General features: G+C 45.7%; 1 protein-coding gene across 1 annotated transcript in view; it reads right to left on the reverse strand.

Moving 5' to 3' along the window:
* Positions 1–17,590, reverse strand: part of LOC8024840 (gamma-tubulin complex component 3) — a 68,308-nt gene that overhangs the window by 19,460 nt on the left and 31,258 nt on the right. Inside the window, exons 11-16 of the mRNA XM_042293124.1 lie at positions 11,464–11,535; positions 9,358–9,468; positions 6,717–6,816; positions 4,931–5,058; positions 2,171–2,235; positions 1,162–1,297 (exon numbers count right to left, since the gene is read on the reverse strand). Coding sequence (XP_042149058.1) covers positions 1,162–1,297; positions 2,171–2,235; positions 4,931–5,058; positions 6,717–6,816; positions 9,358–9,468; positions 11,464–11,535 — 612 coding nt within the window. The remainder of the gene's footprint in view (positions 1–1,161; positions 1,298–2,170; positions 2,236–4,930; positions 5,059–6,716; positions 6,817–9,357; positions 9,469–11,463; positions 11,536–17,590) is intronic.

The following is a 17,590-nucleotide window of genomic DNA, read 5'->3' on the forward strand; positions in this document are numbered from 1 at the left end:
CTATTTAGGATGCCCCATTTTCGGCACGAGCCAACCGCGACTGGTATCTATGTCTCGTCCTACAGAGGACCACAGCCACAGCCATGAGCTACTAGATTCAATCACAAACCAGTTAGAAACCGCATTACATATCACTCCACCGTACGTACTGGTGCGACGCTCTAACTTGCTCGGGAATGTGCAATGAGACAAAATATGACAGCGCCTCGGCCATGTGCGAGCAGGTTCGGAGTTACGAAGTGGCACACTCCTCACTGCCTAAACAACAATTAACAGCTGCCCCTTCAGATAGTCATAGAAGGCCAAGGTGCCCGAACCGCGCGTCTCCCGCTGGCATGTTTACAACTTCCTCGTTCATGGCCCATTGATTTCTGCCCGACGATGTCCCATTTGGGCCATGCTGTCACCTGCCACAATCCAGGCGGTGGCAGAGCAGCACAGCTGTATGCGGCAAAGGCCCGTTCTGCTCTATGTCGCCCTCCAGCATGACAGCCTAAGGACGCCTGGCAGCCGGGAATCGGAAAGCCGCAAAGACGGCAACACTCAAATATGCTTGTCTTCTCCGCCGTAACTTCTATGACCAACTGCCAGGACTGCGACATCCGATGGGACGATGTGACAACTCCTGCGACTCAATTTGTTGCCGTTTGGGGGCCGCCCCGGATGCACGGGCGCTACAGGACACTGGTGCCTGGAAAGCATCTCAGACTAGTGGGATTAGTGTCCCATCCTGCCCATGCACCCAAAGTTGTCCCAAAGTGACAACAAATGACGTCAGAAAAGCCAGAGCATTGCACTGTCAGACGCCGCGATCTTGGAGGTTGGTCGTATAAGTTCCGGCAAAAAACTGGAGCAAACGCGAGTGTCTAAGTCATTGTGGTGTCTCAACTTTTGGCAGCCGAAGCTTCCATGGACTGTCAAGCTCGAGAGCGACCTGCAGCAAAACAGCCGCCTGTCACATCTACCACCGCTGCTGCGATACTGCCAGGGTCGCAGACGGCGACAGCGTGGCACTTGTTATGAGGCCATTGGGCGGAAATCGAGGAATCACTTTTTAGGACGTGGTAAACAGACCGGTCGGAGACGCATTGCAGGCGCCATAAGGACACCAAACACGGGAACTCGTTCTGGGCATGGTAGTGCCATAAAATGGGGTCGCACCTCGAGCAGCTTGATCTCTAGGCGCTCCAGGATCTCGGGGTCCACAAACTGCGCGTTGGTGCTGCGCAGGGCCTCGGCCACAGACTCACTCAGGCTGTGCTGATACAGCTTCACCGCCGGCTGGCTCAGCTGCTCGCTGTCGTCACAGAGCGCACGAGGCAATGAAGGCTCGAAAGTGACTTTTGATGCACGAGGCTTTCGTATGTACAAATAGTCTGTTGCCACCGCGGAACTCAAAAAATAAATCCGGAGGAAAAAGTCTGCCAATTTCCTGTGCCTTTCAGCCACCTTGGAACAAAGGGGCGTAGGAGCACACATCAGCAGAACGAATAACAAATCGAGGGGCAAAATATCACTCATAAGGTCGGTACAGTCATTTTTAGCTTCAGTTTGAAAGGAAACATCCGCATCATGCATGCTATAAAAAAAAAATGAAAAACGGAAGGTGGCAAGCAATTTAAGCACTTGAATGCATCACAGCAAAATGAATGTGGTTAACCTTTCGTCCACCCTCTTTATCCAATCTTCTGTCGCTTCCTTTCTCATAAGTTTTCTCGGGTTAGCGCTTATGGTTTTGTTGCGCTCTCTTTCGCTCCCCCTTCGTCTAAACGTAAGGTAGTACTCGGGAAAACCACTGCCTCTAGCACACGTCCATCTGTTGCCTTTTGTCATGCTTTGGCTGCACATGCGCCAGAGTTTTATAGAAGGTAGAGAGCTCACGCTAGAGGCAGAGCTTCCATTGCAGACTTTAAATTGCGACAGGCTATAGTGCCACTGAAATTGAGACTGCACATACCTCTCACAGTCTCAAGCTCCTCTCCGAGAGGTAACAAACTTCCATCGTCACTGAGACAACATTCATGAAATTGTTTTTACCTCCTGCAACAATGGCCTTGATTCCAAAAGAGACACGAGAGACAAGAAAGTCGGTAACGCAGCCTAGAATCCAACCTGCCGTCGCCCCTGTCCCGGACTAAGACTGGGGGGACAAAAAGAACAGCCGACTCACTCGAGAACGTCCATGAGGTGGCGGACAAAGTCGCCCTGTCCCAGGAGCAGGAACTGCCGCAGCGCCTGGAGCCGACAAGAAAGACGTAATTCCAGCACAGCGTCAAACGGCAGCTATGATGTAGTTGACATGCTCATTTCTTAACTGTTTCCCACCTGCGCCCAGAGGGCGTCGATTGCCTGTAATTGGTGGGTGCGGATGCCTGTTCCAAAACTGCCTCAGAACTCCCGCGCTTGCTGCACCATCTCGTAAGTAGTTTGAAGACTACAGTTTTGTTTTCTGCATTTCTTTTTTCGCGTGGCAGCGACTTTTAAGCCAAGCATGAAACTGACAGCCCGTCGTCATTGTTAACAACCATAGCTGCTTCCACGGGTCCGGGGCGCACTAGCAAGCGTGGCAATGTTTGCGAATCTTCCCTAGATTTTTTAAACACTGGTAGCGGCAATGGGTTTGAGGATGAAGCCAGATCATCCTATTTCAGTTCTGACGACCTGTGCTTCATCCCATTAAGAAACTGCTGAGCTCAAAGGCATGTGAGCCATGAGAGTTGACTTGATTTTTGCTAGCTTAGTGTCTTTTTGAGCTAGAATTTTAGTTTTTGTGGAGCTTTCTGTTGTTAGGATGGAGAACATTTAGAATATTTCAAATTTTTTGGGCTCAGTTTCTTAAGATATACAGTGCAATCCACTTATAACTACAGTAAAACCTCGTTATAACAAAATGGGATATAAAAAACTAATGGATATAACAAAGCAATCATAATTCCCCTTGCTTGCTAATAGGGAAGAAATTGACATTGGCTATAACAAACTAATGGTTATAACTAGGGTCCCGCGTTTTCGGTTTTTATTTTTTCGAAATTCGGCGTACGTTTTTCGGTGTTTATTTTAAAATTCAATTTTCGGTTTTTTTCGGTGTATATTTATTCACAAAAAAGTTCACCGTTTCTTTCGGGTAATATGAAAGAAACACCATCGGACACCGGATCAGATGATCCTTGTAGCTGCTATATTTGTGATCACTCAAAGAATAACGGCACATGTACATACGTGGTATTCGCAACAACTTCCGTCAGGACACACTCCGGAATTGCGGAATTCGCGGGCATAATCTTCAGTGCGCTCCTTTTTCCTTCCCATTCTGACGACGTGACCGTCTGAAGTAATGACCGTACCCAAACCAGCAAAAAAAAAAAAACATTGTATTTTTGTTTTTAACCACAGACGAGTTTGAGGGAGGGTGTTAAAAAAGGTATTGACGGCTTTCCTCGATGTCCTCTGAAGTGCATGAAGCGAAAAACCTTATACTAGCCCACATCCGAACTTTTTTGGGGGGAACCGGGAACTTGACACACTCAACCCGATCAGAGAAAGGACACAGATGTCCCGCGAAGGCCAATCCAAGACCTCTATTGTTGCATGTTGAACCTTGAAAGAGGGCAATCACGAAGACGTCACACAATGTCGAACCTTGCAAAGCCCTCTCTCTCTCTCCCTCCCCCACCCACCTCGAAAAACAGTCCCTTTTCGGTTAAAACCGAATTTTAGAAAACAGATTAGACGTACTTTTATCGGTTTTTATCAGTTTAAACCGAAAACGCCGAACCTACAAACTGACCTTTTTCGGTTAAAACCGAATTTCCGAAAATGCATTCGGCGTACTTTTATCGGTTTTTATCGGTTTAAACCGAAAACTCCGAAGCCTAGTTATAACGAAATAATTACAATCTCTCCTTCAACTTTGTTATAACGAGGTTTTACTGTATAATGAGAAAACCCGAAAATGCTATCGTCATAACCGATTATTGTTGTATCTGGACTGGATCCCCTACGCAATACTGCATGGTCCTCTAGCAACTGATTGTTATAAGCAGTACATCCTGATACTGTTTATATCATTTTAAGTGGATTGCATTCTATTTGTACCTTTATTCAATTTGGACCAATTAAAGAATATGTGTTTGACAACATAAATATTGTGTTATAATTCAAGTCTCTGCAAATTTGCATCATTCAAAAGTCCATTCTTCTATGTATGGCATCGTATTTTAAACCTAATAGTTTCCTCTGAAAAAAAGAAGTATAACAATGAAGCCACATAAAATTGGCATTTTCCCCGTGGTCAGGAGTTTTATCCATTTAGAATTAGGTAAATGTGCTGCAAGACAGCTCAATTGAAAATTCAACATTTTTTTCACTTTAGTTTAGGCAAGCGCACTAAAGTTGAACTCTACTTTGCCTCACCTTTACGTGAACTAATCTATTTTAATTTATTTATTTATTTTATTCTCAGGGCACAAGGCATTACAGACCTTACATTAAAAAACATGCACACAATACTTATTTTATAGGTTGCCTGCTCAAGTTTCAAGTTATACACAGTATGACGTCACCCCGCAGGAACATTTGAACGTTGGTTTGGACATTACCTTTGTTTGCCGTTTTCTCGATAGCCATTTTGAATTTAGAGGCAATAAATAGCATGCTGGGAAGAGTAAGCCTGACTATTCTGAGAATGTGTCAGGGTAGCTTAGAACGCCACAGAGCTCCCCTTTAATCTAGAAGGTGTCGCATGACCACGCTTAAGAACGGTGTAGTCTGCTGGGAGGGAAAAGCGAGGAGAAGGGTCTCCCCCCATGGAGAGGAGGAACCACCATGTGGAAAGAGGCTCACATCACTTCTCTATACTATAAGGGTTACATATATTCCAAAGGTGAAGTTAGTCCTCGATTCCGAAAGCCCAACTGCGATTGGCACTGACCTGCAGGTGCTCCTTGAGCTTGAACTGCGAGCCGAGGACAGCCAGGACGCGGCGATTCCTCTCCTGGTATGTCTGATCCAGGAACTGCTGGAAGGTGTCATCGCGATCGGCTTCCAGCAGGGACTGCACTGCAGGAAAGCATCACCCCAGGGGCAGCTCCTTTGCAATCTGAGGGGCAACAAAACTAAACATACCGTGATCTAAAATAAAAAAAAAAAAACTGCCTGTCCCTTTGGTATATTTTAAAGGCATTCTAAAAGCTTACCATTTATAGGTCCCCTTTGACCATGTGGTTTCACCTGGTGTTACAAAGTCATGCGACCACCGGGAAAGCATGCAGTCATGTGACCTTAGGTCACGTGATCCTTTAACTGTGAACCTTTAATACCGCAGCGTGATACGGTCACAAAAGGGCCGAAAACTTGCCCTATAAATGCTATGCATTTAAAATGCCACTTAAAATTAAAAAAAACAAATTTGGGAAAATGATGTCCCAAAGAAATCATTTCTTTATTTCAAGTGCCCTTTTTCAAAACTATTCTCAGTCATTGGTGAAACGCCGCGCAAAAGTCGAGCATTTAGAATTCTTAATTTAATCTACTTCTTCATCCACTAAATCTTTTTAGTATAAGGCCTCGGGATTGTGCCAGAGCACAAATTTTGTCTTTCTGCAACAGCGCAAGGGCTACCTGGCGTTCTAGATTCTTTTGAGCCGAATAAAGATTGTCAAAACCTGTCCCACTGCAATACAAGTTTTGCTTTGTTAGAAAAATGCGGCAATCGCTGGCACAACTGGCAGGCAAACCTATCCGTAGTGATGACATAATATGGGGGAAAATAAGTTCAGCGTTTTCTGATTAGTAAGACCATTACGTTAGCCATCTGTGCATTAAATCTTATAGAGGGACGAAAAATGCCACATGAGAAGCTAAGCGAGCTGCACAATACCACGGTTGTAAGGTTACCTGGTCTGGAACCTTTTGTCCTGCTAGGAACGTTGCTTCAGAGAAGCCATCGTGAAAAAAGGCCCGCGTACGACGCTTTTTCGTAACTCTCGAGCATTACGCATTTCCATAAAATCCAGCCCATATGAATACATTGCGTTAAAAATATCAAGCTTTCCAAGATTTTTTTTTTTTTTTAATATTTAAGTTTTTTTGTTTTTGTTCTGCATGAATTAGGGACAAAATTTACTACGGCAGAAACTGCAAAGGTTTTGAGATCAGTCAGCAGTCTGTTCAAGGAATGTGATGCTGCTTCACACAAAATGGGTGCTAGTTTCATTGGGTAAGGCTCCTGCAGAAAGTCTCACAAGTCCCATAGCTGTGGCCATAGAGCCTGGAATGCGTTTCTGACTGGTGCATTTACCTTGCCCCCCCCCCCAAAGTGGTCCCTCAATTTCTGCCCCAATGACATCATAAAGTGTCACATTGTCGCCGGCTGCAATTTGGGCCGCGTCACTGCAGCAGTGGCAGACCGAGGCAGATGCGTGCTCTGCTGCAGGTCGCTCTCCCGCTTGACAGTCCACGGAAATTTCGGCGGCCATGAGTTGGCACTCCACGACGGCGGCGATGCTCGCTCGTGCTTTTTGTCCGGACTTTTAGAACCAACCGTCGGGATCAAGACATCTGACAACGCGACATGCCGGCTCCCACATCGTCGTTCGTTGTCACTCCGGGACCACTCTCGATGTACGGACGGGACGGTATGCTAAACGGGCCAGTTGCAGACGCGCTTGAGGCACCACGCTTTAGCCGGCACGGTGAAAGCCAAAGCGCAGACGTACCTGTGCGTGCCTCCAAGTGCGAGTCTTGCAGCAGCGGTCCCGTCGGCTGGTCCTGACACACGTGGAGCAGGAAGTTGACTGCCTTGCCCGTGCACAAAATCTGCCAGGGTATAAGGACATCCAAAAGTTGGCATGTGCCTATATCGTCAGAAACTGGGCTCCCCAGAGGCTCCCAGAGTACCCCTAGGGGTTCCCCGGAGTACCCCTGGGGGCTCCCCAGGGTACATCTAGGGACTCCCCAGAGTACCCTTAGGGGTTTGCAGTATCCTTAGTGGTTTCCCAGAGTAGCCCCATGGGCTCCTTAAAGTACCCCTAGGGGTTCCGTGGAGTACTCCTAGGGGCCTCCCCAGGGAACCCCTAGGGACTCCCCAGATTACCCTTAGGATTCCCCAGAGTGCCCTTAATAATTCTCGGAGCTCCCAAATTTCCTTGGTCGTCCCCACCCCTAAATGAAGAGTTCTTGCAGTTTAAGCCCTTTTCTAAAAGATCTTATCCATAATAATGTGCCAGAACCCCCTAGCATGTGCATAATGGTTTACAAGGTCTATAGGCTTCTGCACAGCTGTTTTAATAATGTTGAGACACGGAGGGGTTCCTCAGTGGTCAAAATCGAAATAGGCATTCCCCGAGATAAAGAAGTTTGAGAACCCCTGGCTTTGATATTCGAATATGTATCAAAGTGTGCCCGCAATCATTCACTGATTACCATGATATCCCATAAGCACTCCTCAGACATTGCCCATCCCGTTTTTGTAGCTAAATACCGTAATTATAAAAAAATAGGTCAACTTCTTTATGAACAACGCCTGCGCATGTATTTCACAGCAACCCTAAATAAGAGCCATCGTTGCGATTTACGGAAGAGGCCTAGCGAATGACGAGGCACTCAGAACACAAAAATGAGTTTTGTGTCGATCGCATTCTGTTCCACACTCTGTTTCGCCATTACAGTAAAATACCGGGCAAGCACCCACTCAAAATTTAGAGATAATCGCAAAAAAAAATGGGGGATGGGCGCTTGTCCGGTCATCAATTTTACATATCAATGTACTGTGCATATTTTCTCAGATCTCACAAATTTGGGTATGGGCGCTTAGTGTGGTACGGGCGGATGCGTGGTATTCTACAGTAGTCGCCTCCTTTTGTATGTACTAATGATCGGTCTCCATGGGATCTGCGGGGAAGTACTAGGTGGACGAATATGTGTATAAAAAGGGCGACCTATTTTCGAATAAATACGGTATCCATAGGCTGAAAATTCCAAACATTGCGGGATGTCCGACAGAAATTGCATCAACTGTGTGATCTGCGGTATCGGTACATGAGACAAGTGAGTTTGTGGCAGGTACCCTCATGTTTCTGTCGCACCATGGAAACCAAACTTGCCGTGTCCGCGACGTGCAGCATCAGTTCCCGTGTCACAGGGTTGACGGCGAGTGCCGTGGTGTTTGTCGGTCGCTTTTGATAAACTTCCACCGTCTCGTTCCTAAGGATTGCCCAACCGATATTTTCCCCATTTACCTCTTCAAAATGAGTGGGCGTTCGTAAGGGACTTTACGCCGAGAGTGAAATTGAGTGGACTATGATTGCTGTTGCCCTTTATGACGTGGGACTGCAATCTGCGTATATATTTTCCGATATTTACGTGCCCTTCATTCGCCGTAAGCTCGAACTATTTCTGAGAATGATATAAGCAATTGTTACTCAAAGATAGTGTGAAGATTTAATCTCGCAAATACTGCAAAACCTTCAATCTAGTTATAGGCAAATAGGGAGTGTTCCCGGGTTACCCAATAGATGGCACTGGTGCATTTAATCGCACTCGAATACAAACCCGTGAAACAGCCTCAAGGCTTTACTGGTTCAAAAGCGGGTAATGCTTTGAGGCTAACGTGAGACGGCTCGACAAATTCTCCGCCCCACAGAAAGCAAAGCTTCACTCCCGCAGAAGAGGGCAGGCATGTAAGGGGCACACTCTTCCGGCAAATTGCTCCTCAGAGGCGGGTGCTGAACTTTATCGACCCGACAATTCCATAAACGATAATGATATTGATTCCCGAGCAACTGTAGGTGGTTGCAGAAATGCACGTTTCGCGGGGTGCTACTTTGTGATGCCATAAACTTCTTCTTTTTTTTTTTTTTTTTCGAGAATTTGTGGGCAAAAGTTGTTTTGGGGATCCTACATTGTGACAGACTGTAGTAGTAGCCGTCAATCGTTCCCGAACTCGTCGTTCAAAGTCGACACCAGGCCCGCTGCTGTATCTACTCTTATCAGTTCCCAGACCCTTGCCAAGTTAGTAAATATACTGCGGTCATGCCGCTAATACGTCGTGCAAAAAGACATTCTGCAGACACTGTCTGGGTGCATTTCTTTCTCGTACGACAACCCCATCACATTGATCAAACAAAAACTGTACGCAGACACGTCTGAAGCACGCACATGTGTAAAGCAAACCCGCTTCGAACATGCATGAGCCGCTAGTGCAGATAATTCTGTCATAGAGCCTGCAGCGAACAAGACACTGTCTTTTGTCGACATACGAGCAGCATGGCCACGGCACGCGTCGCATGTGTCTCTTGAGATGGCACCGAAGGAGCGGTATGCTTTCCGAGCCGCCTCGTCTTCCCTTCCCAGCCTCACCTTGCGTGCTTGCGCTTCGGACAGGAACGAAGGCACCATGTTCTTGCGCAGGTAGTACTTGTCGTGCCACAGGCTCTCGGCCGGAACCCCCTCGTTCGTCGCTATGAAGAACTGCGAGTGCACGGGGCTGGCAAGTTAGTGCTTGCCACAGACGGCCTTTCGTTGGCATAGTCTCGCGTGCCACTGCGTGCACAAATACACTGTGTGAGGGGAGATTATTATTATTTACTTTTAGACTACCAAGGAGAGCCGCGTGTTTGTAGGCTCTGTGAAGCTGAAGCCTATAAAGATAGAAATTGAGGGAGAGAAGGAAACGAGAGTATGCGGAGACGTCGTAGTGTTGAGCTCTGGTTGTAACGATTAGGGGGCCGACGCAAAGCAAGCTGCATTTGTCTATACTCACTGTTTGAATGCCTTCAAACGGCAAGTAGAGACAAAGGCAGATAGCTTTGCGTCTATCCCCAATCGTTCCCACCAAAGCTCGGCGCTGTGACGTCGCCACGTGCTCTCCCCGATTTTCTATCTGTACTGTTGCACCTATTCGCTCGTAACATATGTAGTATGGTCCTTTCCGAATTCACAGCACACTAAGGCACAGAGAATTGCCCTTAATGTTTACTAAACTTATCTTTCAATTGACTTTAATAAAAAGAAAACCCAGAAAGCACCAAAATTATTTTTCCCCCGTTTTCATGACTTGGCAGTGCAGTTTCCAGCAGCTTTTCACCTTGGTTTTATTTTACTCTTCGAAACTAAAATGCAACTTTGCCTCAAGAAACTTAAAGGGAAGCTGAAACATTTCTTGAAAAAAATTTTTATTTTTATTGCGTGAATCTTAATACTATGTTCGTTTCCCCCGAAAATGTAACTAAATACAAGAAAATGCGAAAAACCTCCAACCAGTCGCGATGTCATATCAGGATCTTTGGGCCACCAAGCGCGTGACGCTCGTATGAACAGCGCATGCAATTGCAAGCTTGCCAGGTATATTTTTTCGCACAGACATCACTTGTGACATCTGTTTCTGACCTTTTTGAAAATAGAAAAGTGCGCATGCATAGCTTTGACAGGTGCTAAAGATGCGCGAGAAAAGAGATTCCGAAAACTCCTAGTGCGACGTCACGCCCCGGGAAGGAAGGGCTTCGGCGGTACTCTAAAATTAATTTCTGCAGCCTCCGTGCAAGTAATTGAGAAGTAATTTTGATATTCGTGATCCTGGAGGCTGAATGAAGGCCAATGAAGTGTTTTTCCTAAAATATAGAACCGCTTCAGTTTCCCTTTAAACCTCCATCATTACTCAGTACGCCCGCGATAATTACAACTCAGATATCTTATACTTCTGGTTCATTCAAACTAATTTCAAAATTTTGATTGTCCCGCTATGTTTTTAATGCATTCATAAGCCAATTAATTTGAACAGCGTTTTTTTGTGGGATTCATTCTTTATATTCTAGCGGCCCCGTTGAGTTCGCTTCTTTCCGAGTACCGGTGCACTGCAGAGAGGCAACACAAGAGAAATAACGGCAATTAGCAATATTATTTTGTTTTGGCACAAACTACTTGTGAGCGAAAAAAAATACTGATATAATTGCAAGGAGTGCTTTAAAGTACATCTCAGTCAATGTTGCAACTACCTCGTTGCATCACTGGAAAGATAAAACGGAAATCAGGTTATCCAGAATGTACCGCATCATTTGTCACTTGCGCATTGGACTGCGTCAATTCCTGGTCGATCTGTTCATGAGGCAGAAAATAATGAAGAGGACCACACTCACAAAGGCTGTCAAATGCACAGTTACCAGGTTGCCAAATCCACACCTCACCATAACCGCTGGTAGTATTACACTGTACGATAGTAACCGCGTGGCATCCATTTGCAATCCATGGCCCCATCACATTTACGCACATGCGGAGACGTTTGCCGAAATTTTACAGAGCCTTTGCCGAACTTTCGTTCAAAAGTTTGGCATGTGCCGAACATTGCCAAATCTGCAGTTCGGCAGATTCGGTTCATCACTTGTAAAGGTCTAGGAATGGAATAAATGACTCCCTTAGGACATGCCTAAAATATGGGGAAAACCAGATGTCTTTGGGGGACGAACTTGCCTCGTGATAGACGTCCTCCAGTTGGCCAGTCTGAACCCAGCGACACAGCATGCCGTACCAGGGATGAAGCACCTGAACAGAAGCAGCAAATGGTCAGGAACATTTCGTACGTTTAACAGCACAGTGCAACGTGTTGACACATGCAGGGTTAGAGAGTGGCTTTCCTTATGGTCTTTTTTCTTGTTTAGAACTAATGCGATTTTTTCTAGTCGTATGGGGGTGCGACTACGCTAGCCCTTCCAGTACTGCCTCAACCACCTTGGACATCAGTTCCAACCAGTGATTCAAAATGTGCGCCAATGTACTCAAATGAAAACGACTCTGGTACGCCGACAGAAATACTTTTGGCTTACGATAAAGAAACACTTTTTTTATGAAAAATAGATTTTTGAGAAGACGGAGAGTCCCCGCCGGCAGATGGCCTAATGGCATGTACGTCTAACTCGTCTAGAAATTCCTCCAATAAACCCTTTACAAAAGTCCTGGCCATCACCTGTCCGCCATTGCTTGATCACGTACTCCGAGCACGTACTGGATACGAGGGCTGCGTCGTAGCTTGGCAGCTCAGCTCGTATCGAAAACAAGCGCTGCGTCAAAGTTCAGCGAGGACTCGAATCTAATCACGCGTTTCGTGCCCAAAGAATGGAGACCATGAAAGTTGCTCGATGGACTTTCGAAAAGGGTCCATTGGACACCGAAGCAAAGGAGGCCTACATGGTGAGGTTGAGGTGCTTCTCAAGGGGGGTTGAGGTTGCGGCGACCCCACCGAGCAGCGGTGTTGGGGAGAAACTACAGTCAAACTCGGATATATTGAATTAAAGGGGGATCGTAATATAGTTTGATATATCGATAATTTGATATACAAAAATATGGTGACTCCAGTTGAAATTTTTATGCGTCTTTGCTAATACCAAAGGCCGTGACAAATGGGACCTCACCAAATAGAGCCTATGAGAGCCGCTAAATACGGTAGAGCTCAGTTGGTGAAGATCACAAACACTGCCGCGTTTACGCGACGGTGTTTGGAATCGTTTACGCCGGGCCATGACCTCCACACGGCGCCGGCAACAAAACACAAAAATAATTTTAAAAAATGACAGAACGGAAAAAGCAAGCCGCATAAAAAAAATCTCTTGATCGATCCATAAAATAAAGTTAAGCAAGCAACAAAAATGAAACCTCACTAAATTCAGGCAGCAAAAAAAAAAAACGGGCAAAGCAAAAACGGCAAAAGAAAAAGGTAAACAAAGATAAGGCGTTCAAAGTGCGACCGTTGTTGTCGACACACTCAACTTCAGGAACACTTTTTTTTTTTTTTTTTGGCTTATTTTATTTCGGGGCTAAGGAGTCGCGCAGCGACAGCGGTGTTTGGGGAAAGAGCGCACGCTACCGTTCCAACAGCGGGCACTCACTGCCCTCCCTACGCGCACGCGTGCCCTTCCCCTTGCTTTTGCCACCCCCATCTTTTTTTTTTTTTTTTTTTTTTTTTTTTTTTACAACTGCTTTTTTGCTGCCCCATGCTCGTGTGCTGGCTTGGCGGTCTGCCAGCCCCGCAACACGAGCTATGTGCTCGCCGCTGGCAGTGCAATACGTAATCCGACTGCGGGAGAAGCCACAGGCGGCCGTGCTTTGTTCGCTATATGGAGTGTCCCACCATGGGAGTTCGATACAGAAAAAGAATGCTCCTATAGTATTACATGTGATTTTCAAGGGGATATTTGGACTGTTCGATATAAACAATAATTCTAAATACCCGAGTGTGATATAACCGGGCTTGACTGTGCTCCAAACGTGAAGGTCGTAAGAAAGTGTGCCTTTTCGCTCTAGCTCGGCTGTGATTAAGAGGAACTCTCTGCACTCCATGCGTACCTCAATTTCTTTAGGGTTAAGGAAACAATTGTACTACAGTATTTTCCGTTTAAAACTTAATGTTCTACCCTGTGCGGAACATAGATCGATTTGGCTTTTAAAATTGCTTGTTATTAGCATGGTTGTCATGATTATGCCGTTTCATGCTGGGCATTTGTCGGCGAGAAAAACTGACAATGTAAGGGCGTCGCTCGCGCCCCGACGCCCCACAAGCGACGCGCAAGATGGCTACAACCAATAGGACCACCTGGGCCAAGTTTGGTCATGATGGTACAAACCTGCTTGTGGTTGTAAAGTTATTGCTTGTAGTTGCAAAATCATTACCAAAATAATTACCGTAAAACACCGGGGAAGTGCCCACCCCACTTTCCCTGATAACTTGGTTAAAGGGGTGCAGAAACCAAATTCTCAACTCATTTCTTTGCATGAATATGACAAAGGTAACCAGTAGTACCTCAGACACATCAATATTTTGTCTGAAAATGAATTCAACGATAACCAAAAGCCACCTGATTGTTGGTTATAAAGCTTTAATGGGATGTCATGACAGCTTCGGCCTCCGACGGCAATGCCGCTATATAGCAAGTATGCTCACTAGTACAGATTACCTATGTAATCTTATAATAAACGAAAAATGGCGCAAGAACATGGTAGGAAGAAAACCGGGACAGGAGAGAGCAATCTTTTCGGTCTCTGTCTTCTTCCCACCAAGTTCTTGTGCTATTTTTCGTTTACAATGTTTAACCAACTAGACCATCAATTAATTTTAGTACAGAACATAATACCTAAGGTTGGGTGAAGAAAGCCAAAGCACAGTTGGCCACCTTGAATTCACTCCACCAGCTAATCGCTTCTACTCATTGTTTGACGTCACTGACAAACTATATTTTTCAACATGGCGCGCGCTGCTTTTAACGTCGCTCTCGCCAATAGACGCCGACCTATTGAAGTTACCCGGGCTTGTGTTGCAGAACTGTGCCGGTATCCACTTTTGTGCACGGTAGCTTCTGCACGACGATGTGAGAATTCAGCTATTGTCTCGCCGTCCAACTTAGTCGCCGCCGATGTGCGAAGTGCCCCCACCTGGACGATCTCAAAAGCCTCGTTGCACGAGACCAACAAAAGCGTTTCCGATCGCTTCTCTTTATTCGTTTAGCGTTTATCATTGAGACAAGTCACGCCGCAAAAAATCGTGGCAACGGAAGTGTTTTTTTGTGGTAGTTTTTAATGCGACAGTGTGAGAATTGTACAGTTGTGTTCTCTGTGCTCTGTGTCTTCGCTCGGAAAATCGCGTCCCGTCGTGACCGGTCAAACTTCCTCTACGCTGATGCCTTCCCTTCGTTCGTTTAGTGTTCGCCCTCGTTACAAGGAATGTCACAGGATCGTCGTGGTGTACGCGTTTCTTCGCGATGGTTATGACTATGCTGCAGTCACAACACAACTGATGTGATACGCCGCGTGAAATTCTTGAGCGATGCCACCTCTGTGCTGCCTCACCAGACTCTGCCTGTTTCCCTGCTCGCTTTAATAATGGAAGAATGCCAACTGGTATGGCGCCTTCAAGTCATTTTGATTAGTCGGTGGCAAATCAAGTAAGCAGCAATTGCCTCGTCCTACCAATGTTGCACATGATTCTTCCCTCACCTTAGACAACACGTGGTAGGAAATCTAGCAGCATCTCGCCTCGTGCGAGATAACAAAGGTTCTTCAGCCACCTCGCGACAATGTCATCCTGTTCAAGGAGCAGCGAGCTCGCGCCCAGAACCGACGTTGCTGATGCCGCCATACTGGCCAAGTCGCAAAGCAGACGACGCACTATGCGTTGTCATAGGCAACCTGCAATGCTGTTTAGTTTGGCGCCATCTAGCGACCGAAGCAAGAAATATTGGGTACCCCTGGGAGTGGCTGCTGCATTGTTTAAACGTGAGCTTTTACTCTGGTGGCGCCGCTTAGCCTAGTGTCCGAAACAAGAAATACTGAGTACCCCAGGACGCCGTGATCGCGTAACGTGCCAGTAGAGCGGAAGCTACGGCCCTGGCGGGCCAATAGGAACGTGACTGCGTATCACAGGAGCGCGCCTCAACTCCAAAGAAGTATCAGGCTTTTCGCTGCGTCATGCTCCAATATGTGTGTTGCGCTCGTATACGTCGCGCATTTCGAAGCCTTCGGCACGCAATGTGGGGCTTATCGTTCGTCCTTTTCCAAGTTACAACGAGACACGGTATAACCGTGCGCTCTCACCCTGCTGGCGCCGCCTGGCCATTGCCGGCTGGCTATAGTGCGCATGCCTCCGCCGGCTCCGCAATCTTTTGGTGATATGTTATAGCCCTTGGGCACTCAGAAATGCTATAGCCCTTGCTATAGCATTAGTGATGTGCTATAGCCCTTGGGCACTTTGTGGCGTCAACCCAGTAATGGGTTGACGCCACAATGTTTCAAACCTCATAATTATGGTACGCTTGGCCATAGGGAGGCCGAAGGCATCGTGGGCAAGTCACGGACGCGACAAATATTCTAAGACGCACCCCACTCTTTAACGGCCGATTTTGAAGCGCTCGCCAGAACTGAACATTTAGAACGAAAAATACAGCCATCGAATTGAAATACAAGCAGTGATTGACATTAGCAGATAGAGTTGATCATGTTTAACTAATTTCTGAACGTGAGAGGTATATATTAAGAAACAGCGCAGAAAGGACGAACACAAAGAAGAAGGACACAGGGCATACGTGATAAGTATATTTTAAGTTTCGATTCAGTACCCCTTTGAAGGGCAACTCCAGTCGAAAATGAAACCAAGATATATGACTGGTATCACTTTAGTGGAATGAAATATGATCACAATCGAAATTTTACGTCAAAGTGAAGATGTGTACTCCACTAAAACCGATTTTAAAGATGCGACCAGCTGCTCTTTAGTGGGCAGCAAGCAGGTTAGCTTTTAGTCGAGGAGCACTGGTGCAGCACCCTTGCGACGTAACGTCACAGTGGAGCTGCGGTTGATTGGTTGTACCGCATACCACAACACCGTTGTGATGTCACGTCACAGCCGTGCAGCTGGTGATCACTGTTGCCATCCCTCTAGCAGATAGTTTCAATTTTGCTGTAGACGCCCAAAACAAAATTTTGAGGCCTAATATTTATAAAACTACGCAGAATATTGAAAAAAACATCATACCTTGTAATTCAGGGACACTGAATTACAAGGTATGATGGAAACAGCCGTAATTCCAAATTAAAAAATATTGACCCCAGTCTTTTAAAGAAAACACTCAGCTTAGGAAACAAAATTTTCTTTTTCTACCTGGTTAGGACAGGCAAATATCAAAATAGATGTGTGACGAAAAAAGAAAAAAAATTTTGACTCAATATTTATGTTACAAGACAAATTTTTCGATTTGCAGTCGAAGCCGAAACTGTACTTCTGTGGGAGGATGATGATAGCGTTTGAATGCAACTTGTGTGTGCCCCGAGCGCACTGGACCTCAGAGTGCACACTAGTTGGGTACAGACGCTATCATCATAATCCCACAGAGGTATGATTTCGGCTTCGCCCACAAATCGAAAAATTTGTGTTTTAGCATAAATATTGGGCGAAAAAAAATGTTTTTTTTTTCAACATATATTTATTTTGAGACATTCTCGTCCTAACCAGGTAAGAAAAAAAAAGTTGCTTTCCTAGGTTCAGTGTTTTTAATGCGATAGTGTTATTAAGCTATTACTCCAGATTTTCAGTTATTAGTCAAACCCGTTTATAACAAAGAGCAGGAAATGCTACGATCAGTTTAATATAGCAAGTAGTTCGATATAGCAAAAACCATTTACAACAAATCTCCACGATGCGTTTGTTGTAAGGCGAGAGCTTCACTTTCTTTCTCATCTCGTCGCTTCCACCTTGTAAGAAAGCGCTGGAAAGTTTTTCGTTTTTTTGCATGCATGCAGTGTTTGTTCTTTTAGCTTTCTCCCCCCCCCCCCCCCTTTCTGAATCGCATCTCTTCGCTCAATTTTGTTGGCGGCTTGAGCTTTTTAAATTTTCTTTCTTTCCTACCTTTTTGTCTTTTTTTTTTGGGGGGGGGGGGGGGGGGGGGAGGGGGAGGTACAGGCTAGAAGTCGATTGTTTGCGCGTTTTTCGAAGCCTTCCCGGGTGGAAAAACTTTGATAGTTTGATATAGCCAATATGTTGTTAGTTATAAAAAGTACTTTTTACATGCATTTTTATTTAAAATTTCCATGAGTTCGACATTGACAATAATTCGCT

This window comes from Ixodes scapularis, unplaced genomic scaffold, assembly GCF_016920785.2.
Source record: "Ixodes scapularis isolate PalLabHiFi unplaced genomic scaffold, ASM1692078v2 PGA_scaffold44__24_contigs__length_19508400, whole genome shotgun sequence".
Classification (NCBI taxonomy): Eukaryota; Metazoa; Arthropoda; class Arachnida; order Ixodida; family Ixodidae; genus Ixodes; species Ixodes scapularis.